This window comes from Sciurus carolinensis, chromosome 7 (assembly GCF_902686445.1).
Source record: "Sciurus carolinensis chromosome 7, mSciCar1.2, whole genome shotgun sequence".
Lineage (NCBI taxonomy): Eukaryota > Metazoa > Chordata > Mammalia > Rodentia > Sciuridae > Sciurus > Sciurus carolinensis.
In genome coordinates, this window is record NC_062219.1 from 12,293,718 (window position 1) to 12,316,811 (window position 23,094).

Consider the following 23,094-nt stretch of genomic DNA (forward strand, 5'->3'; position numbering starts at 1 on the left):
CTAGAAGTATTATATTGCCTGAATTTGAATTACAGCTTTTTAGACTAAGATTCTGTTACTGCTCTTCCCAACATGGACAATACTCAGAATAATCTGGAGTTTCTTAAAGATTTTCAAGTTTTCAGTTCCCACTGAAACTCAAGGAATTAAAACTGTTTAATTCAAAAAACCTTGATGTACACAACTCTTAAGTATCAAAAAATAAGGTTACATGAAAAATGCTACATTTGTAAAATATACTTCTAATCCAAACTTTTCTAACTATGCCTTTAAGACCTACGAAACAGGACCCATTAAAAACATATACAATGGACACAGTAGTGTTTTTATTTTTTTCCTCTCTCTTTTTTGGGAGATGAATTCAGGAAATAAAACAATTCACTCTATCACCCCAAACTCATTTCAAATACAACCTTCTAAATGTACTTTTTAAATAATAAAATGATCTTAGGGTTCTTACCAGTATTTACAGTTTCCTGATCAATCATGCCTCCTTCTGCAAAACCATCCAAGTCATCCACTTTAACTTTTTCCCATGGTATATATGTAACTCCAAGATCCACATCCCAGAATTGTTTGTATTCTGTTTTTACACCTTTGTTTAAAGCCCAAGCAATCTATTGGGAATAGAGAGAGGAAGAAATAAGTTCTTATGTATACTGTAACAACAATGTAAAAATTCAAAATTTTATTTTAACAAGGTAAATACAAATAAAATTAGTTTTGCTTATTTTAAACCTGCATTAGATAGTGTATGAAATTTCCGCTTCCTACTGTAACATTTATATAATACATTTCCAGAGACAATCCAAATATCATTTTCACTATAAAAAGGTCAACTTACATGAGCAATAATTAGGATAGTTATTACAATGCAAACAAAACCTTGTATACCAGGAAAGAAAATGACTAGCTCTACTTTTACACAAAGAAACTCTTTACCATGTAATGACAAATAAAATAAGTAGAAAGGAAGCTCATGAAATGGTACCCTACTTTTACTCAGAGAATTGCAAAAGTGTGATTTTAAGGAACAATTTGACTAATGTTTTGGTTACTGGACTTATTTTACCTATATCTAATTCTGTAACTCAACAATACTGAAGGAATACATTTCTGATGAACTATGCCTATAATATTAAAATGGAAGACAAGGTTAAGGAATGTAGCTCAGAGTTAGAGTGCATGCTCCATGGCCCCAAGTCCTGGGCTTAATCCGTGGCAATATAACAGAAAAGAAAAAATGAACAAGCTGTGCCCAAGGGTGCATGCCTGTTATCCCAGCAGCTCAGGAGGCTGAGGCAGGAGGACCACAAGTTCAAAACCAGACTCAGCCAACTTAGCAAGGTCCCTGCAACTTTGAACCTGTCTCAAAATTAAAAGAGGGCGAGAGAGCCAGGGGAAGGGCTGGAGATGTGTTTCAGTGTAAGCACCTCTGAGTTCAATTCCTGATTAAAAAAACAAAAACAAAAACTAAAAAAGTTCACCATCCCTCCCATCGTCTGCCCCTGCTCCTCCAAATCTCACCTTAATAACCTTGGAACCGATTTTATATGATCCGGAACTCAGTTTCTGAAGAGCTCGAAATGCATCTTGTCGATGTACCATACAGACATAAGCACAACCCCTGGGAGGAATCATCTATTTAAAAAAAAAGGTTTTTTGCTTTTTTAAGAAAGAGTATAAAGATGGAAATTCATGCTAGCAGTTTACAGTTTCAGTGAAAGAGAAAGCTACTAATACACCAATTCTGATAGATCAGTCAACTAATTTCCCCTTTCCTTCTATTTACCGGTATTGTTTATGTACAATAACTCAGTTAAAAATAAACAAAATTCAAAATCTAATTTGGCTTCATTTTAAGTTTTGTTATATGTAAAATCTTTAATATTATATGCTAAGGGTTCTTGAGTATAAAATAAAGAACTACTTTTTAAAATTTTTTTTAGTTATTGACAGATCTTTATTTTATTCATTTATTTGTATGCAGGGCTGAGAATCGAACCCAGTGCCTCACACATGCTAGGCAAGCGCTCTGCCACTGAGCCACGACCCCAGCCCCTAAAATAAAGAACTATTAAAACAAAAAATGTATAGCTCCATATACAAAATACTACCAATAATAGGGAAATAATTTATTTCTAGTGGTATTTCAACTTTTCCAAATGATAAACTGAGTAATGTGTGGAGGGTTTTGTTTTGGGGGAGTGTCATTCTTAATATAAAATCTGTATTCTATAATCTGTATTCTATAATAATTGATGATAAAACTATATTTGTCTTATAAAACTATTTTGACGAAGACTTCTGAACAAAGGTTTTAACAATAGGAAAATAATCTGTTACATATCTGAAGAATGACTTATGAAGTATATAACAACTATACTTAAGTGCCCACGTGCAAATAGTTACAAATCTGTGAAACTGTTTCCTTTTAAGGTTTTCAAAAAAGAGAGGAAACAAACCTAGATCACACACAGGGGTTCCTGCTCATTCAAACATATCATGCTAAGGAAAGAGTTCTAGTTGGGTATGCTGGTGGTGTAATTTCAGTAATTTTGGAGGCTAAGGCAAGAGGATCACAAGCACAAGTTCAGACTTGGGAACTTAGTGAAACTCCATCATAAATTTTAAATAAAAGTGATAAAGCACTCCTGGGTTCAATCACCAGTACTGCAAAACTAACCATATAAATATAGTGCTGAATTGCTATAAAATTCCTGAGTATTTTGTTTGAATTCCACTAAACAGAAAATATTAAGGTGATAAACAGCATCAGAGCAAACACAGAAATGATCAAAGTGAAACAATTCTTATAAAGATGTGCTTATTAAAGCCAAATACTACTAGGCTTAACTAGGAATTGAAATAGATTCTTTAAATGAGTGATAATTCTGACTTTTAAAAATTCAAATTATTATTTAAAAGGTGGTACTTACATTAATGGATTCAATTTGTCCAAACTCTTCAAAAAGATTGGTTAAATCTTGCTGTGTCGCCTTCTTGTCTACCTGACCAACCCACAGAGTAGTACTACATACTGTCAAGAAATAAACAGACAAAATGACCTAAATCACAAAGATATATAGTTACTTCTTTCAAGTAACTGAAGAAAAAATACTAATAACATTAAATTTAAGATAATATACTTAAACTTCTTATTAATGGACACTTTTATCTACTGTGTTTTTGATCAAATCCAATTCCAGCTACCCATTCACATTTCCACTGAGTCAACCTCTTGAATGTCACCTGTTCTTAATATTTTATGTCATATTTACTAGGGTTCACTGTAGGAGACTATGAGTGGCATATGGCATGCTAGTCTGGGAGATGGAATTTCTTTCTTTTTTCTTTTTTTCTTTTCTCCTTAATTCCCCCAGGTGACTGTAATATGCAACAAAGTTTTAAAACCACTTCCCATTACAATCTTATCTCAGTCTTTCAAATATCCTTTGGCATTAGAATGATTAAGTGGATGTTTTTCCCTCCTCAACAAATTATCTGAAAACCATACTACCTACTTAATTCTTAAGGAATTACTTTGCACAGAGATAAAATGGGGAAATGACTAAATTATAGCTCAACTTGTTATCATGAAAGACTTAAAAGATAAATTTAACTGCCAAAAGTTACTTTTCCTTACTATGTGATATTTTACTCATGAAAATAATAGTAATAAAAAATTCCATTATATTATTCAGCCATAAAAAGATATGAAATCTCTCATTTGTAGGAACATGAATAGAAATGGAGAAGACCGTGATAAGTGAAATAAGGGGGGCACAGAAAGACAAATACTGCATCATCTCACTCATGTGGAAGCTAAACAAAACTGATTTCACAAAAGTAGAGTAAAACAAATGTTAGCAAAGACTGGGAAGGTATGGAAGGGATGCACAGAAAGAAGCTGACTACTGGGTATCAAAACAAGTTGATATTTCTTTTTTTTTCCTTTTCCTTAGCTTTTTTGTAGTACTGGTGATTGCAGTCAGGACTTTGTGCATGCTAGGCAAGTGCTCTACCAGTGAACCACATCCCCAGTTCAGTTGGATAAGAGAAATAAGTTCTGATGTTCTATAGTACAGTAGGGTCATTAGAGTTAAAAGTTTATTAAATTTTCAAAACAGTCAAAAGAATGAATGTTCCCAATACAAAAAATAATAATTGAGATGATGGATATGCTAATTGCCCTGACTTGATCAATACACATTGTATATGTGAATGGAAATATCACATTGTATCCAACAAATATTTACAATCATTGAGTGTCAACCAAAAACTAAAGCATTTCAAAAGAAGAAAGTAAGGTTCCCTGGTTAATAGCTATGTAACAGTGACAGCAACAACATAAGTGAGAACTAAATCAAAGAGACTCTACATAATAGCCCTACCCTAATATTGGTTAATGAATGAGTCTGAATGTCCTACTGGTAATCATGCAAGGAGGCATAGTGCAGATTTTGTGGTCAGACTTTAGACATTATTTCTTTATCAGACAGTACTAAAATTTTTACATTTAGTCTCTTACCCAAGGGACAAAGAAAGACATACAAAGATAAAATATCAATATTAAATTAACACTACCTCTCATAACCAGAAGATAGCCAAGACCTACTCAAATTGCCAAAACGTAATCAAAAGATGGTTGTTGCTACCTTTTATTTTAGGTTTCCACTTTCATGGTACTCTAGCAACAAGAATTATCCCAATTATTTATCTATCTCTCCCATGCAGAAAGAATTTGGAAACCTTCAGAAATTAGGTACCAGGATCAATGTTTAGTTCTTAATGATCATAATTTGTTACATTTAATATACCTCTTTGCCCATCTGTAGTCTACTAGTTCACCTTAGGAGTCACAACCTAGTAAGAATGACCTTGCAGAATTTGGCAGTAATCCATTTTATTATGTTATACTTAACAATCCTACTATATGAACCCTCCCCTAGTCTGCTCCTAAAACAAATTCAACCATTACCAAATTCGTTCTAATTATCCATAATAGATTAACATATAAAGAGGGGAACACAGCCTGTACAATAGGAATTCTTTCTCCAGAATTAACCTGCAAGTTTATAATCTGTTTTAAAAATTATAACAAAGTAGGGCTAAGGGTATGTCTCCAGACTAGAATATTTGCCTAGCATAGACAAGTCCCTGGGTTCAGTCCACAGGGCTGCAAAATAAATTTTACAAACACACACACACACAAAGTATATACTCCACATGATAATTACTTCTATGAATCCAGTGTTCACAGTTGGTTAGGATACTATAGATAGAAGTCACTGCATTATGCTAGAGATATTAGCCTGGTCTGCTTTATGTATCATTAATCAAGTCATATTTTCTAACCTGCACTTCATTTTTTTAAAAAAATCAACTTTAAGCAATCTTAGTATTTGAGTAGAATCTGCTTTTCTTTTCATTCTGTACATTATTTAAAAAAAAAAAAAAAAAAAGAAAAAAAAAAACCCTGAGACATAATCATTCATTCATCTAACCCATTTTCAACTTTTTTTTTTTTTTTCCTGTTTTTGCGGTGCTGGGGATTTGAACCCAGGGCCTTGTGCTTGCAAGGCAAGCACTCTACCAACTGAGCTATATCCCCAGTCCCCATTTTCAACTTTTTAATCCAAAAATAAAATTTGGTTTAGAGATCTTAGGAGATAACTATTTTTTATATGTATAAAACCAAAGTTTTATGAAAGTATGTTACTTACCACTTAATGTTTTAGATCTAATTGGAGGTAATCCCTTTTTCTGCCGTTCCTTCTCCCTTTCTCTGGCTCTCCTTTCACTGGAGTATGAACGTGATGACTTCCTCTTCCTCTCTCTTGAGCGGGACCTGGAACGCTTTCTGTGTTTACGTTTTCGAGATCCAGATCGTGACCTGGACCTCCGTTTCCTTGGTGATCTACAAAAACAAAAACAAACCACCTTTTGTTAACTTTTAAGGACAATGTTGTCCTTCTGTAACACTGTTCAATTCTAAATGAGGGGGAAAATGTACACTCAGCTAACTCTTAAAATACTGAATATTATAATCAAACACACATTGTGCTCAAATCTCAAAGCAACACAGGTCCACATTAACCACAAATATTTGTGTAGTGATTCTGAGTCTTGGCGATTATTCACAATCAGGAGGAAGAAGAATGAGATTTAAAAAAGGGCTTCACTATAAAATTTAGGACACTAAATAATTCAGCTTAGTGTTTTTCAACTTTGAAAATTTATATGGCGCTTCATTTTTTACTATGGAAAGTGAAATACTTTTAAAATTTACTGTGCAGATTTTCAAGAGCATTCACATACAAAAATTAGGATCTAAAAATGTTAAAGACTGGTTAAATTACTAGTTTGGTGGCACATGCCTGTAATTCCAGTGACTCAGGGGAGGTCGATGCAGAAGAATCAAAAGTTCAAGACCAGCCTAGGTAACTCAGCAAGATCCTGTCTCAAAAAAAAAAAAAAAAAAAAAAAAAAAAGGATGTGGGGTGTAACTTAATGGTAGAGTGCCCTGGGTTCAATCCCCAGTAGTGCAACAAAACAAAAGAAAACAAAAAAAAATCATTAAAGCCTATTAAGCCCACCAATAAAAACATTTATTATAATGGCTTGGTATTACAATTAAAGTTTTAAAAAATAATTTTTGAAGTTTTATTTTTTGGGGCCATTTTTAGTATCATGAGATAAAACACAACACAAGAAACATGGCTGTTCAGAGGCAATAATATCCTAAACTAGATGCCTTCCTAGTATTATTAAAATCAAGTATAACCCAAACCCAGTCTCATGATACAGCTATTATTACATAAATCACTCAAATCAGTGGCACAAACATATTCAATTTAAAATGGAACAAAGTCTTTCTTCTGCTTTTATTTTTTTTATATGGGGGCAGGGATTATTGGGGATCGAATTTACAGGCATTTTACTACTGAGCTACATCCCCCAGCCCTGTCTAATTTGATAAAGTCTCTCCAAGTTGCTAAGGACGCCTCACTAAGTTGCTGAGGTTGGCCTTGAACTTGTGATCCTCTTGTCTTAGCCTCCTGAGTCACTGGGATTATAGGTGCGCACTACCATGCCCAGTTTGTTCTTGATTTTGAAATACTTTTTATGAGAACACTTCAAAACTCATTCAAAGAAAAACATCTTTTAATCTTGATGCAAAGAAAAAAAGCCAATGTTTTAAAAGTTCACATGTAGTTATTATTGAATATTATAGGACCTTGAACGAGATCGCGAATGAGTTCTTGATCTGGAGCGAACAGCCACTTTCTTAGCTTCTTGTTCGAAGATTTCCTCTTCCACTCCATCTTGCCCTTCATCTATATCCATATCCTAGAAAGAAAAAGACAAAAATCCCAGCTTACTTTTAGTTACATATCAATTGTACCTTAAAAAATATTCACAATAGTGGCATTAATGCTTAATAGGCAAAACAGATGGAGTGTGGCATTTCTGAAAACCACATTCAGGACATTACCATTATACAGTGTTTTGTTTTCTTTAAATAAGTTTATAAACTATGACTAGATAAAGCATTTACTTTTACCTGTTGCTGAATATCTATAGAATCATCCAAATTTGCTTCAGGCTCAAGAAAATGTTGCTGACTACTTCCTTGTGATGGTGAGGCTGAATGCTCTGATCCAAATGTACCTTCTTGACTATCCTGAGGAGTTGCCTGTTGAGAGCACACAAATGTTGGGAGATAATTTAATTACAAATGAAAATTTGTACACAGCAGATAACCCAAAAAAAAATGTTTAAAAGTAGTCCAACACATAAAGAAATTTCCATGTTAAATAATTTATAAAGTAAAATGGCATATATGAATATATATAAATACAAGTGTACATATATGTATATAAATACAAGTTTATAAATACTTGTATATAAATACAAGTTTATACAAGTTTGAAATCAAGGAATATTAGGGAAGAGACTAAAGTATTTGAGTAAAATGGTTCTTTGATTTTTAGTTATTTTGGTAATGTCCAAATGGCTATTAAAGCAGAAGTTAAGAAGTTTTTTCTCCTGGAAATCACTAGGTAGTTGCTATTCTTACTATTAAAAGGCAAGAAACAGATTAGATAGATGACTTAATTTTGTTTCAGTTGCATCACGCTTCAATAATTTCCCAAGGTTATTTTTTTAAAACGCAAATATTTTACATGAAGAATTCCAAAACTAAAGTAGAATAAATATCAAAAAGATCCTCAAAAAGTAGTTTCCTAGGCCTTAGGGTATATTCAATTTAAATCACGTTTGTACATAATTTTTCTAGACTATGAGAACTCTTGAGAATTGTTATTTCAACCTCAAAATGTCTTTTTAAGAAAGTGAATTTATCCTGGCTATAATATGAAATCTATTTTTCTTTCATTTTTTTTCCTCTATGGGAATAAACAACATGATAGCACATAGCTGCTATTTTGGTCAGTCGGCATTCTTCTTTTGCAATATCATTCAGTATATACTAAAACTGATTATTTTATGTGTCCTTAAAACAAGTTCAAAGGAAGATCAGGACTTAGGTATGAATCACACCAAACCAATTAGGAATTTGTTTTTGAGGGCATTTAAAAAAATATTACTCTTATATTAGTAAGAACATTACTAGTAACATTCAACGTGAAAGAAAATAGCAAAAAGTTGAGTCAAAAAAAAAAAAAATTAAAGAAAAGTGCCAAGTCCTTTAATTTATGACAGAACAGACATTTTCAAGGTTGAGAAATAAACTAAAGCTAAAGTTTGAATTTGAACAGATAACAGTCTTCTATACCATGATATTGACCAAAATAAGTGTTATCTTCCAGAATACATCAAACATGTTTGAAGCATACCCCTGGCTTAAATCTTTAAAATGGTACAGTAACAACAGAATTTGTTAGTAACACAGCAGAAACTTTCCAACTTCATCCTAACGTTTCTTATTTAGTCCTAATTCAGTGTTCATCTGTTGTTCATGTTATTTGTTTTTTACTTCAATACTAAGCATAAAGTTCTACATCTCACCGTACCTGTAGTTCACCCTTAATTATTTAACAGGTTAACCCTTAGTGTAACTATCAAGATTCACTGCAACCAATTTTAGTTTTTGAGTTTCTCTTTTCAGCAGTTTTTCTATTTGAAAAGATTTGTTATTTTTTAACTTTTTCCTTTTTTAGGAAACGTAGGAAGAAAAAGTGAAATTTTACCACGGGGGAGGGGTTAAATTTATTATGTTATCTTGCTATTATGCTTATTAGGCCCACTGGAGTACTTAATAAACGTAAGCTATGTCATGGGATTTTAGACATCTTATTTTTGTATATTTTTAAACAGTTTGCTACTTTATTATTTCTAAGAATTATTTCATTATTACAAATGGTTGTTCAATTATTCCCAATTATATCAAAAAAGAAATAAAACCAATGGAGTTTATTGAAAAGGGTGATTGGATAGTGAAAGAAATATTATTCAGTTTTAATGCATGACCAAAAATATTGTACTACACTTCAAGAAAAGGATTAGACAGCATCTCTTGTAGTCTACTTTTAGCCTTCCTCGAACAGCTGAAAATTCAATTCATAATTTTTTGCAAATAACAGCAACAAAGGGAAGAAAACGGGAATATAATTCACAATTATTAGACGAAGAATGAATACAAAGAAGATTCTAAAAATGATGGTAAAATTTAACATGTAAGCATAATAAATAGCAGGCTATGAATTTTCCAATGACTATACAACCAAGAACTGGTGAAAGAAAAATAGATTTCTAAGGGCAAAAAGGAAATACAGTATTCTCAGTCATTTCAACAAAAAAGATTTTTATCTTGCAGTGCTTTTTCCAACAAGAACCCGGAAATGTTCCATTTTGTTAAAAGAATATGTAATATTTGAGTTTGACACAAAAAGCTTTGCTACATCTAAATTATATTAAAATTCCTATTACAGCTCTCCTTCTCTTTTTAGTCTCACTTCTGTAAATTATTTAGAACATGACTTAAAAAGGTAGGAAAAAGAAGCATTCACTGGACCCAAATGGCAAATGACTTTTTTCTGCTTTACATCCTGGTATACATGTCTACTTTCTTCAGAATATCTTCATGCAAAGCAGCAATGAAAATACTGGGCAGGGGAGGGGAAGTAGAGAATGGGATAAGGTTAACAGCAGCTGGCAGAGACTTCTTTCAAGGTTGGCCCTAATACTGTAATGTGCCATAGTTTAATCACTTAGAAAATTCTTTATTTTTTATGTAGAATGATAATAAAAACTCAAAGACATAGGCTTTACTGAAATCCACACATGCTATACCTACAGCATTTATCTGATTTATGAAGCTAACAACCTTATAATTTCAGTATTTGGAAATGAAACTTATCTAAGATTGTAGACAAGTCATAGAGAGCAACTCAGGACTCGGAATACATTACTCATGTACAGTTCATCTTCAATTATACTCTGCTGTACTGTATAAAAAATTTTTCTGAAAAAAAGTTACATATTTCTGATATCTTAATGAGTGCTTCATTAGTAGGCTGGATCTTCCTTAATCTTTTTATTCTTCTTTGAAAATCTTACCATCAAAATTTCATTTTGAGGGCTGGGGATATAGCTCAGTTGGTAGGGTGTTTGCCTCGCAAGCACAAGGCCCTGGGTTCAAATCCCCAGCACCACAAAAAAAAAAATTTTTTTTTTCATTTTGAGTTACAGCTCTTGTGACCTTTTAACTACTCTAATAAACAATTAGCAAAAACATAAACTAACTTAAGACAACAGAAATCACTCCTCTTCTGACATAATATCTAGTCCCTTCACAATTCTGACCATTCTTCTCTAGAAGTGTCCAGTTTTTCAATTTTGAAGAAATTTTTAATTTTTAATTTTTGTGGACAATAACAATCAACACACACCACAGGTGTGATTAAAACCTGCAATGAGCAGGGCGGCACTATTGATCCTATTCCTTTATCTGAGAAACTATGATAACTTTTAGGCAGCCATGTTCAGCTTACTGGTAAATGAAAATGCCTACCTTTTTTTGCTTATTTTACTTCAAATTAAGTACACTAAGGAAAAAAAATTGGGTAGATGCAATCACAACATTAAATTGAACTGGTATGCAGTTAACTTCCTTTCCCTCTCTAAACCTGTCAGTTTCACTGAAATCACTGTCCATTTGAGGCATGAGAAAATACAGTTGGGTTTTTTTTTTTTTTTTTTTTTTCCCACCTATCCCTTTTCTTCATTGGATTCATTTCAAACAACAAAGTTTTTAAGAACTTCTAAGATCTTCCAAGGAAGATCTTTATGTGGTGAAATTCTGGAATTAATATACAGAGCCAGTAAGTTTAGAATTCTCATTTTTTGGTAGGTGAGATTCTTAGGACAGACTGGCTCGTTCTCAAATTTTTAGTTATTTTCACTTCAGTAACATAAGGTTCATTACAAGTTGGTCTAAAGTACTACCCTGACTTTACTGCTTCTGCTAAATTTTCTGAAATGAAATGAAGATAATTCAAAAAGTATCACATTTACAGCTAAACAAATCTGCTATTGGATAAACTCTTCTACCACACTCCATGCTGCCTCTGCATAAATTCTGTGATTTTGTATCACATCACTGACAACCAATTTCTTTTGGATTTCACTATGTTTTTCATTAAATGACATTCAAATGTTCTTGTCATCTTGGATTCTCAGGTAAATATCTGCTTGATATATATATACTACCCTTATTCTGACGACTTCTATCAGAATTAGCTCCTCAAAACAAGGTATGAAATTCCATTCTTAGAATTCTATGCATGAGTTCCATGAATATCCATTTTATACTGACTATCTGCATTAAAAGGACAAGTGCAGGCACCACCTATGTCAAGTTGTACCCATTCCCATCTACATACACAACCAGTGTAACTCCACATCATGTACAACAAGAATGAGAAATTGTACTACATGTATGTATAATATGTTAAAATGGATTCTACTGTCAAATATATCTAAAAAGAATAAATAAAATTTAAAAAACAACAACTAAATAAATGGATGCAGTTTAGCAAAGTTTGTAAAAAATTGTAACAGCAATATTGCAAATTTTCTTCCAGAAGAATGAATGACCCAAGTCCCAAAGTGGTACTTTTTCTATGAAACATACATCATTTAGACATTTTAAAAAGGGAACCAATTCTGTATTTTTGGATAGGATAACTCGATAGATAATTTTATTTGAACTAACTGTGAATTTTTTGTGGAATACATATTGTACATACTCACTGTAGTTTTTAAAAAATGCGTATTAAAAACAAAAGGCACTTGTAACCTCAAAAAATAATAATAAAGTACCCATTCTCTCTTCCATAGTCCCATAATCCTTTACTTTAACCTGTATTAAAGAAACTTCTGCCATGTGCTCACACAAATGTATGTGCTCCACCAGAGAAGAGGTTACTTGAAGCCAGAACTAAGGTAACCTTTTCCTGTCCAACTTTATATACATTGCTTCCTTAAGAATGTATTGCTCACACTTACAAAATTTTTGTATTGTGCTATAAATTCATTAATCCCCTAGTTTTTATTATAGGGATAAAGTGTGTGGGCTGAGGGGGCTTCCTAACACTCCTGAACAGTTTGTACCTATAAGTATTTCTCATATACAGCAGAAAAATGCTTTGTAAATGAATTTAATCTTAGCTCTGCAACTTCACATATTTTATCAATTCTAAGGTATAATATTTTTTCGTGTTTTATTATCCCTAAAATTAGCAAGATTCTTACAATTCAAAAGGATGTTAGGCTGTAGTTAAAAGTATTTTGAAATTCTTAGTTATATATACATAATGTGTCTTATGACTGCACATATATAATATTGGTTTTGTACTTTTGTATTAGATGTTTAATCATCAAATTTCAACTTCCGCTGGAGTAAAATAAGAGTCACAGTGTCTACCTCATGAGGGTTAAACGTAATTATGCCTACATTTTGCCTATTACACTGCTGATCATGCTCCTGTCACATGGTAGTAGCAATTAAAATTTTAAGTTTAAAGACAGCAATCCATTTTGTCGTCATTACCACCACCAATAACACATCATCACTGCCTTGCTAAACAAGGAACAGAAGTCACACCAAGTTTTAAGTGGTGATTCTGAAATCCCACCCTTCTGTCCACTGGTACACTGATACTAATTTCTACAATATGGATTCATTAAGTTGCCAGAATACAATCTGATTATAGAAAAAAACAAACTATAAATGTCTTGAAAAGACTGATCTTCCTAGTAATAAACGTTTTTTTTTTTTTAAAAAAGTCATTATACCTATGAAAGGAAAAAAAGTGACTGGAAAAATAAGAAAACAAACAAAAACCAATCATCCTAAAAATAATTCTCATCTACAAAATACAAACAGCAATAACTCCAAAGACCACAAGATGGGGTTATGAACCTTTTGAGGCTGTTGCTGTTCCAAGAGCTGCTGTCTGAGATGTTCAAGGTTTTGCTGTTGTAGTTGTTCTGCTATCTGATGAAAAATGGAATTGTTCACAGATTCTGAAACATGAGAACTAAAAGGAAAGACAAATAGAAATATATTTAAAATCCACTGAAGATACTATGAAAATAACTAATTAATCAAAGAAAACAAACAAAAGCCAATTCAAGAAATCATATTCTCTTCTGAAATATTAATACCCAGAATTGAATAATAATATTAATATGAAGAGAAATATATTCAATAATTTTTCAATAGATATATAACATGTTAGAGATGCTCTGTTGAAGGTTTCAGGCTATTAAATGCAGATACATTAGTGATTTTTAAATCTCAATAAAACACTTTTATAAACAATTTAAAGTATTTAAACAAGGTCATTTCAACTCCTTTTCTAACTGTGAGATACTGGGGGACATGCTATATTAATCATGTGTAAAATCTACAATTATAATTGACCAAAAAAAATTAATATGCTTAGAAATGAATACATGTTATTAGGTATACTGACACATTAAGACAAGAGAGAGAAAACAATTTCAACTATGCTCTGAGAAACGCACTCCCAGAATAACCTGGAATTCTGTGTGCCATAATGTAAGAAATGAACAAAAAAATCCCAAAGGGGACAAGCAGATGGTGAGAACTCTTGAAACAGTTGTGGGGGACAGGGAGGTGTGCTTCATCTGGAGCAAATAAACCTAACAGGAAGAACGATATCTACCTTCACACATGGAAGACTACATCTCAAAATATAATGGAGCAAATTTGTTTCCTTGCTTTAGAAGGAATCAGTGTGTAGAAAACAAATGGAATTCAGTTCAACAAAAGAACATGCAATAACAACAATACTTAAATTCTTAGTTCAGAAGGCATTAAAACACTGGATACTTAAACTATATCAGGACTGTTGAAGGATATTCTTACGTTACTTAGGACACTGATTTACGTGTCTTTTTCTCTCTCTCTTTTTTTTCTATAATGGGGACTGAAACCAGGGGTGCCTTACCACTAAGCTACATTCTCAGTCCTTTTTACTTTTAATTTTGAGGGAGAGTTTCCCTAAATTGCCCAGGGTGGCCTTGAACTTGAGATCCTCCTGCTTAAGTCAAATACCTGGGATTACAGACATGTGCCACCACAACCAGCATTCTAAACAATTTCAAATGCTCCTTCCATCTTTATAATTTATAATCTAAACTACTAGTTTTAATTTTGTCAAGGTAAATCCTCTTAACAAACGAATACATTTGCATTTTATACCTATGCTATTTCTGTTTGAAGGAAGAATCCTAGGGGCTTTCTTCATTTCATCCCCCTCCTTCCATCTCCTAACTTCTACCTCCCACTCTCCAACAGTTCCTGCTATTAAGTCTTTGCATGTACCTTCACAGAATCTAGGACTCTGCTGAACTATTTAGCAGAGGTCGGGGAGTGGTCCCTGATTTAAAAAAACAAAAAACAAAACAGACTCCATTTCTTAAAAATCAACAGCATCCCCATAACATCAATTCTCATTTCTGATTAGTCTGCTGCACTTCCCAGAATTTGGTGACCTTCCTAGAAGCAGACTTTGCACTAGAAACAAGTTATCGTCCTTGTATTGCAAATATTCTTAAAATTTAGTTAAATAAAACGAAGAGATGTAAAAACGTATCACAACTAGCTTTACCCTTATTTATCAATTTTACTATAAAAAATTTGACATAATGAAACTATTTGAAAAATTTGAAAATGAGTATAAATAATCTAGGGAGACAAGACAGCAATTCTGCCACCTTTCTGTATGTAAGAGTTTAATAGCCTGAAATAACAATCTTAACACAGTCAAAGTATACTGAGTAGATGGTAACATCTCACCCAATATTTACAAAAGTATCAGAAAAAGAAACTGATTAAAGAAAAATATAATTCTTACAGTTGAGGCGTTGGCATTTCCTTTTTGGGTTCTTCACTATGCTCAGAATCTTCCCCAAAATCAAATCTATCCATCAACTTCTGGGGGGAGGGGAGGGCAGGGAAAAAGAGACAAATTAAAGTGCTTTACATAAATGTAAGTTACAAATGCTACTTTAAATGTCAATGATATTCCATTAGTTTATTTCTTCATTTAATATGTTCTTTTAGAGTGAAGCACTGTGAGAATCTCTCTTCTTTAAAGTACCATGACAGACACAGTACATAGTCCCTTATCCAGTTTCGATTTCTCCAATTTCAGTTATCCTCTCCTCAATAGCAGCCTAAAACTTTATATTTGTCTTGATTTGTTCGTGAGTCCATATTCACATAGTTTTAATTGTTAATTTTTTACTGTGCCTTCTTTATGGATTAAATTTCATTGCAAGTATTAATATATATGAAAAATATCGTGTTTGTGTGTGTGTGTGTGTGTGTGTGTGTGTGTGTGTGTGTGTGTATGCGCATGTAGTTTCAGGTAACCTGCAGAGGTCCCAGAATGTATTCCTGAGGACTCAGGAGATCTACTGTGTTGTCTTATAACAAAACAAATTGTAAAATAGGCAATATAATCACTAATGATAATTGTATACAAGACTAAGAATTAAAATAATGAAGTGATCTGCTCATGTCAAAACAGCTTGGTAATACCTGAAGCATAATCAGTGAATTTATTCCTTGATAGAAGATGAGGATCCTCATCTTCGTATGTTCCATCACCTTCTGAGTGCTCAACTTAAAGGCTTTTGATATGGTCAACCTATTTACATTAAATTAGACACAGACACTACTGCCACAATGGAGAATACACTTACCATTTATCTTTAGTTAAAAGAAGTATTTTAAAGGTTTGAAGAGGAATTTTTAAAGTCTAAATCGTTTTTAAATTTAAAATGCCTTCTACAGTACACTGTATACAGGCACAAGTCTACGATAAGATACAATTTGTTGAATCCACGTGAAATTTCACACAATTTAATGTTTCCTATTGAATGGATCTGGTATTTTAATGACTACCTTGTTGAAAGGGACTCCCTGCTCCAAGGGAGTAAGTGTGTTGGCTGCTGCGGCTGCAGCTGTAAGCTGTGCTGTGAGAGCCTGCAACTGGACCACAAGACCAGCATCCAGGGCCTGGAGGATGGAAGGCTGCGGCTTCTGCTGTTGTATCTGTAAGGTTTGTATTAACTGCTGAAGCTAGAGGAGAAATAAAACAGTTGTTGCGATATATTTATAAGCATACCCATTTAAAACTTTTAGTTAATAAATGTAATGATTTACAATCTTAGGCAATGAAAAAAAGTCTTTCTTTGTATGCATATATAACACAGTCCTTAATAAGTTAGTCCTACTTCTGGAAAGTCAGAAAACTTTCAACAAAATAAAGTAATTATACCATAACAACCAGAAAAAGAACTCCTAACAAGCTGAATGACATTTTTCACTATGTTTCTCACCCCTCCTTCCATTAACTCCATAAAGGGATAAGCACTGACAACAGCAGAGCTTTCACTATCATTCAGATTTATCATCTAAGAACACACTTCTCAAAGGAGAGCAATTAAGAAATTTATTGTTACAGCCAAGTATGAGACTAAAGAAACAAGTTATTAACAATGAATAGTGTCAACTATGGTAAAAAGAAACCCATTTCCCACTATTACTCACTTTTGCTAAAAAGCTTGTAAGATGTTTAAGATTCATAAATAAGAAATCCCTACATTCATCACAGAAATAATACACAATTGAGCTCTTTACCTGTAATATGCAAATTGGTGCAGTTGGACAGGAAGAGTAACTTCCAATGTTACTATGAGAACGTATGTTACATAGAGAACTATGGTTAACAATTAATTGAGTTTTTTAAATAGCCATCAGATTTTTAATGTTCCCAACAAAAAGAAATGAAAAATGACTGAGGTGATAGCTATGCCAACTACCCTGATCATTACACATTATGTACACATATTGAAATGTCACTCTATAACCCATAAATGTGCAATACTACTATGTGTCAATTAAAATGAAAGTAATTTTTAAGAAGCCCTAAGCCTGAGTTATCTGAAAATTATCAATTTAGATTTGAAAAATAGAAACAGCAAACCTACTGATAGCCAAGACATCTGTATTCCTTTAAGTTCAACATATAGTATGAGAAAGTACAAATGTCATGTAAGATGACAGTAAATAAGATCATTCATGCCTATTCTAAAATAGTAACATTAGGAAACAAACTAGAACTGCTTAACTACCAAGCATCTTCTTTAAAGCTACTATTGGAATAAAAAAGAAAATGCAAAAATACATGAGTTAAGTCACTGCACTCAGGAAGCTCCAGAACGACTAAGACCAACAAACACACAGGAGAAACAAGAACTCTCTACATTACTGTGATGAAGGAAGGAAAGGAAGGGAAGGAGAGCCTTCTGACATCATCATTTTTCCCAACGACACTGTTATTCTTTCAGTCATCCAAATTCAAAAAAATCATCTCAGCATTCAACTTTTTCTTCTACGGACATCACTGCTGTGTCAATTTCTTCATTACCTGTTTGTATTAACCCTCCTTGTACTATTTTCTTTGGAAAGCAATAAAAATAACGGTCTTACTATCTCTATACTACTGGAAAATTTCTATCAGAAATATTAACCTAGTAGCATCTTTTAAAATGAAAGAGTGCTTCATAAATTACTATAAAGATATTATCACAAAATAAGTTTACAATTTCAGTTAATATTCAGTTTATAATTGGTTTCCTGTCTCAAAAATGCAGAAACTCTTGTGTGCGAGTGTCAATATGCAATAAAGAATCCTGCCCATTATGTATAAGGCACCGTTAAAAATATTTTTTTTTAAATGCAGAAACTGGGGCTGGGGCTGGGGCTCACTGGTAGAGCACTTGCCTAGGAGGTGTGAGGCAGTGGATTCAATCCTCAGCACCACATTTTAAAAGAAAAATTTAAAAAGGTATTGTGTCCATCTACAACTTTATAAAAAAAATGCAGGAACTGTATCCAGTCTGAGATTACCCATTGAGCTGATTTTTATACTTTTAAAAGACTGCACAGGTACCACATTTTTGAGCTTATCTTTTTGGAGAGTACACCCCATAGTCATTACCTCTCTTTTAATATCGCTACTAACAAAGGAAGTCTCTAGACCTCTCTCCAACTCGTTTAACATAGTAATCAGATCATGTGGCTTCAATACACAGATCTATCCATTCCCCATTGCTCAGTATATGAATCCCGTCATTTCTCAAGTTGCTCTCTATGGTTTTCAGAACCAACACTGTTATACCTCTGTCATTCATTCCACAAAAATATACTGAATACCTACTATCATACAGACATAGACTGAAAAAAATAGGCAAAAATCCCAGCCCTAATACAACATATAAAGTACATGCAGCAGGAAGAAACGAGGTAACAACTTCAAAAAAACAAATGAATTACATAATGTCATATAAGGTAGAAATGCTAAGGAAGGAAAGAAATGTGAGAGGAAAAGAAGGTAAGTCCAGTTTATACTATTAAACAGCAGTCACTGAAGTTCTTGTTACGATGACTTAACAACTTACAGGAGAATGAAACCATATGAAAATATGGGGAAAGACAATTTTCAGTATAGGAATCACCAAGTGCACATATCTTGGGGCAGGATTGTAAGTAGTATAAGTAAGGAATAGCAAAAAAGGCAGGTGTGGCTGGGGTAGAACAAATCAAAGAGAGAAAAGTGATGAAGAGAAACAAATGATAACAAGAGGGATCAATATAAACAAAACACATCACTAGTTTAGAGAAAATGATGGACTGGTGATGAAAATACTGAGAAGGAAACAAGAGATCAAGCTGAGAACATATAAAGCTTAGTGAAGTGACTATACAGCTTTACTGAGTCAAACAGGGAGCCACTGAGTTCCTGAGAGAGACCGTAGTGGAGCAAGGGTGAATGCACCATTAAGAGGCAACTGCAAGGAAGCAGGTAGTAGTGTGGCTTGACTCTAGTGATGAGGAGTGAGAAGTGGCTGGATTCAGAATCTATCACAGGTAGGCGATTTCTTTCTTTCCAGGGCCTCACACACGGTAGGCAACCGCTCTACCACTGAATTATATCCCCAGCCCTAGAAGATTTGAGATCAGATGTGATGAGCAAAAGAAAGAAATCAAGGATAAATCACTTTGAATCTGATAGGCTCGTTATTTTTGAGCTTAAGCAAAAAAGAAACACTTCTGAATATATCTTTTAATACAAAATTTAAACCTAACTGGAAGGATACATATCCATTAATGAAGACTACGCAGACAGAGCAGGTTTCATTTGAAAGACTGAGAATCCATCTTTCACTCACTAGTCTCTCTGTCTACATAACTCAACCTTAGCACCTCTTTCTTACCTCTACTTTAAAAAACAAACTGTCATTTGTACAAAAGAACTTTCCCTGAAATAATTATTTAAGACAAAGCATTATCTCTAATTTTGAATTTCCAAAGTCTTTTTTCTCAAGATTCTTATTCATTTTTCATTTTAATTATATTTATGTATTCCAATTACCTTGTCTATTAGACTTTAGGCTTCAAGAAGCCAACGAATGTCCTGTTTATCTTGTACACCCCACCACAAAGCCCAGAGCCTCAAACAGTGTGAACGCTATCACTGCATCTAGATAGTGTAGTAAGAAAAATATACAGGACAGAGGAACTTAAATCAAAGAGACAGAATTATCATTAATTGCAAATAATATGATTTAATTGGAAAATGAAATAAATCAAAAACAAAGACTGGCACTGAAAACAAAAATCCAATCTACTCAAGTGTATTCACAGGAATCTACAAAATATAGAAACCACATTTAATAAGTTACAAAGCCTAAGCTACCACGTGACAATGGAATACTTAAACACTGTAAAGCTATCTCTTTCCTATCCCTCAAATGAATGGTCTTCTGTAGCCCGATTCTTCTCTGTCTTAACAGTGGAGCCACCGTAGCTTGCTTTCTATTCCCACTACCCAACACACGACTGCCCACCGTGACGATTTTGATATCTGCCATTTGCTCTGCTTCCCATCATCCTGTCCTGCTAGGACTAGTCTCAAAGTCTCAATTCAACACCAGTTCTTCAAAGCACATCCTCTTGTGGCATCCCTTCTCTAATTCTGACCCTATCCCAATTTGGTCACCCTACACAATCTTTTCTAAGACAATTATGACCATTTAAAGTAATTTTGTCATTTTTAAATCATCTGTCTCCCCTAAGACATCTATCCCTAAGATAGAAGAGCAGTCCATCCATTTTGTGACTGGGGTTGCAACACCACATAATAATGTTTGGCACAAACTATGTGCTAAAAAATTAGAGGAGTCTGCCAAACAATTTTTTAATAAAATATTTATTTATTGAGTGGGGGGCTGGGATTGAACCCAAGGGTACTTTACCACCGAGTTACATCCCCAGATCTTTTTATTTTTTTTACTTTGGAACATGGTCTCACTAAGTTGCTGAGGCTGGCCTCAAACTTGCAATCCTCTTGCCTCAGCCTCCCAGGTCACTGAAATTAAAAGCGAAGCCACCATGCCTGGCATAAAAATTTTTAATAACATGAAAGTAACTGTGATGAATTACTAAATGAAAAGTGGCAGTTATAGAGTAAGCTATACAGTGATCCCATTTTCAGAAAACTACAGAAATACTTACATCTAGGTGGCATATTATAAAACAGTACATTAGGAAAATAATGAATTATACATCATTCTCAACATAAGAAAAAACCTGCTCACCTGTTGGCCTTGAGGACTTTGTAAGATTTGAGCAACTGCTGCAAGTGTATCCGTATTTGTTATCTGAGATACCCATGGATCAGGCAGGCCTTGGACCACATTGGCTGGAGTAACAGGTGTCACAGGTGTTCCTTTTAAAAAAGACATCACACAGTTCACCAAACAGAAGTAAATAAATATAACTTGAAAAAGCTGAGGGACTTTTTCTACTACCTTTATAAAATAGACAAATCTATATAAATGTCTTTATTTTATTGGCAGCATTTAGAAAAAACATTTTAAAATCCTTCATGTAATCAGGCTTAAAAAAAAAAAAAAAACATGAGATTGTCCATACTTGTCCTCAATGAACTAAGATACTACTTTAACAAAGCATACTTAGCATTCATTAAAAACTGATCTACAAGTTTAATGAAGCTTACTTAGAAGCCATGAAAAACCTTACTTAAGAAGACACTCAATAACAAGGAATAATCAAAACACAACCTTTGATGGAGATAGTACTTATAATAAAAATTTTTTTTCAAGTAAGTATGCATATAAATACACGACAAAAACTAAGCATGTACCAAAATGTTAACAAATTCAATTCTTGGAATTGTGATAAAAATTTTAAATATCATGTAAATACCCTAAGAAAACATGATTTTGAGATTATTACTAAAGCATTCTTGGCATTATCAAACAATTTAAGCTTCTTAGTAAAGATTAAGTTATCCTAATTTCCTGTAAATATCAAGTTGATTTATATGTCTAGTGTTAAGAAGTTACGGACAACCCAAATAATCTGGAAAACCCTAACTGACACACACACTCATTTTCCAAAGTTCATTATATTTATGTTTCCTGGGATTAAAAAAAAAAAAAAAAAAAAAAAAACTTTCTGAATTTTAGAATTACACAGAAACAACTACACATGCTGGCACACCCCTACAATCCCAGTGACTCAGGAGGCTGAGGCAGGAGGATCCAAATTTAAGGCCAATCTCAGCAACTAAGTGGGACCTTTCTCAAAAAGTAAGAAAGACCGACATGATGGTGCATGTCTATAATCCCAGCAGCTAGAGAGGCTGAGGCAGAAAGATTTCAAGTTCAAAGCCAGCCTCAAAAATTTAGGGAAGCCCTGAGCAACTAAGCAAGACCCTGTCACAAAATAAAAAATGAAAAGGGCTGGGGATATAGCTCAGTGGTTAAGCACCCCTGGGTTCAATCTCCAGCACCAAAAAAAGGACAGGGGGAGTGGGGATGTGGCTCAATGATAGAACACCCCTAGGTTCAATCCCACTTAAATAAACACATACCAACACTTGATTTTATTTTTCCTTTTGAATTATATTTTCTTTCAATTATCTAATATAGTATCAAAATTCTCCTGTAGTTTCAAATTGTTATTGTATACATGAATCATGTGAAAATATGAGCTGCTTATTTAGACATCAAATCTATATTGCGGTAATTATACCTGGAGTATTGCTCATAGCGGCAGTAGTACTGGCCAAAACAGGTGTGACGACGGGAGGAGGAATCCCTGCTGCCATATCCAAAAGCGGTTGAATAATCTCACTCTTAAATACATTATTCTTCTGCCATAAGTTTAAGACTCTCACTATTTTACTCTAGAGAAAAAAGAAATAGGACATTTTGATTTTTTGCTTTCAAAACATTAGCACAATCATTTCACATGGGCTATTAGGGTGCAGGAAGGGAAGGCGAGATTAAAACACTTCTGTGGTACTTTCTACCACTGAAAATCTGTTTTCTACCATTTTGCATTTGCTAACCTTAATCGAGGGGAGGGAACATTAATTCTAATAGACATACAATATAGATGAAAGCTACACTTACACTGAGCTGAAGGCAGGCATG

At 33.5% G+C, this 23,094-nt stretch overlaps 1 protein-coding gene across 3 annotated transcripts in view; it reads right to left on the bottom strand.

Annotated features, from left to right (window-relative positions):
- The window catches only part of Scaf8 (SR-related CTD associated factor 8), a 200,664-nt gene that overhangs the window by 124,324 nt on the left and 53,246 nt on the right, over positions 1-23,094 (bottom strand). For all 3 annotated transcript variants that reach the window (XR_007109376.1, XM_047557398.1, XM_047557399.1), the window contains 11 exons: positions 22,691-22,844; positions 21,229-21,359; positions 16,469-16,645; positions 15,414-15,493; positions 13,451-13,568; positions 7,568-7,699; positions 7,241-7,353; positions 5,727-5,920; positions 2,940-3,040; positions 1,528-1,641; positions 461-617 (listed from right to left, as the gene is read on the bottom strand). Coding sequence is in view for 2 of the 3 variants with exons in the window: in XM_047557398.1 (XP_047413354.1) it covers positions 461-617; positions 1,528-1,641; positions 2,940-3,040; positions 5,727-5,920; positions 7,241-7,353; positions 7,568-7,699; positions 13,451-13,568; positions 15,414-15,493; positions 16,469-16,645; positions 21,229-21,359; positions 22,691-22,844 (1,471 nt within the window). In the remaining variant the exon portion in view is untranslated. The remainder of the gene's footprint in view (positions 1-460; positions 618-1,527; positions 1,642-2,939; positions 3,041-5,726; positions 5,921-7,240; positions 7,354-7,567; positions 7,700-13,450; positions 13,569-15,413; positions 15,494-16,468; positions 16,646-21,228; positions 21,360-22,690; positions 22,845-23,094) is intronic.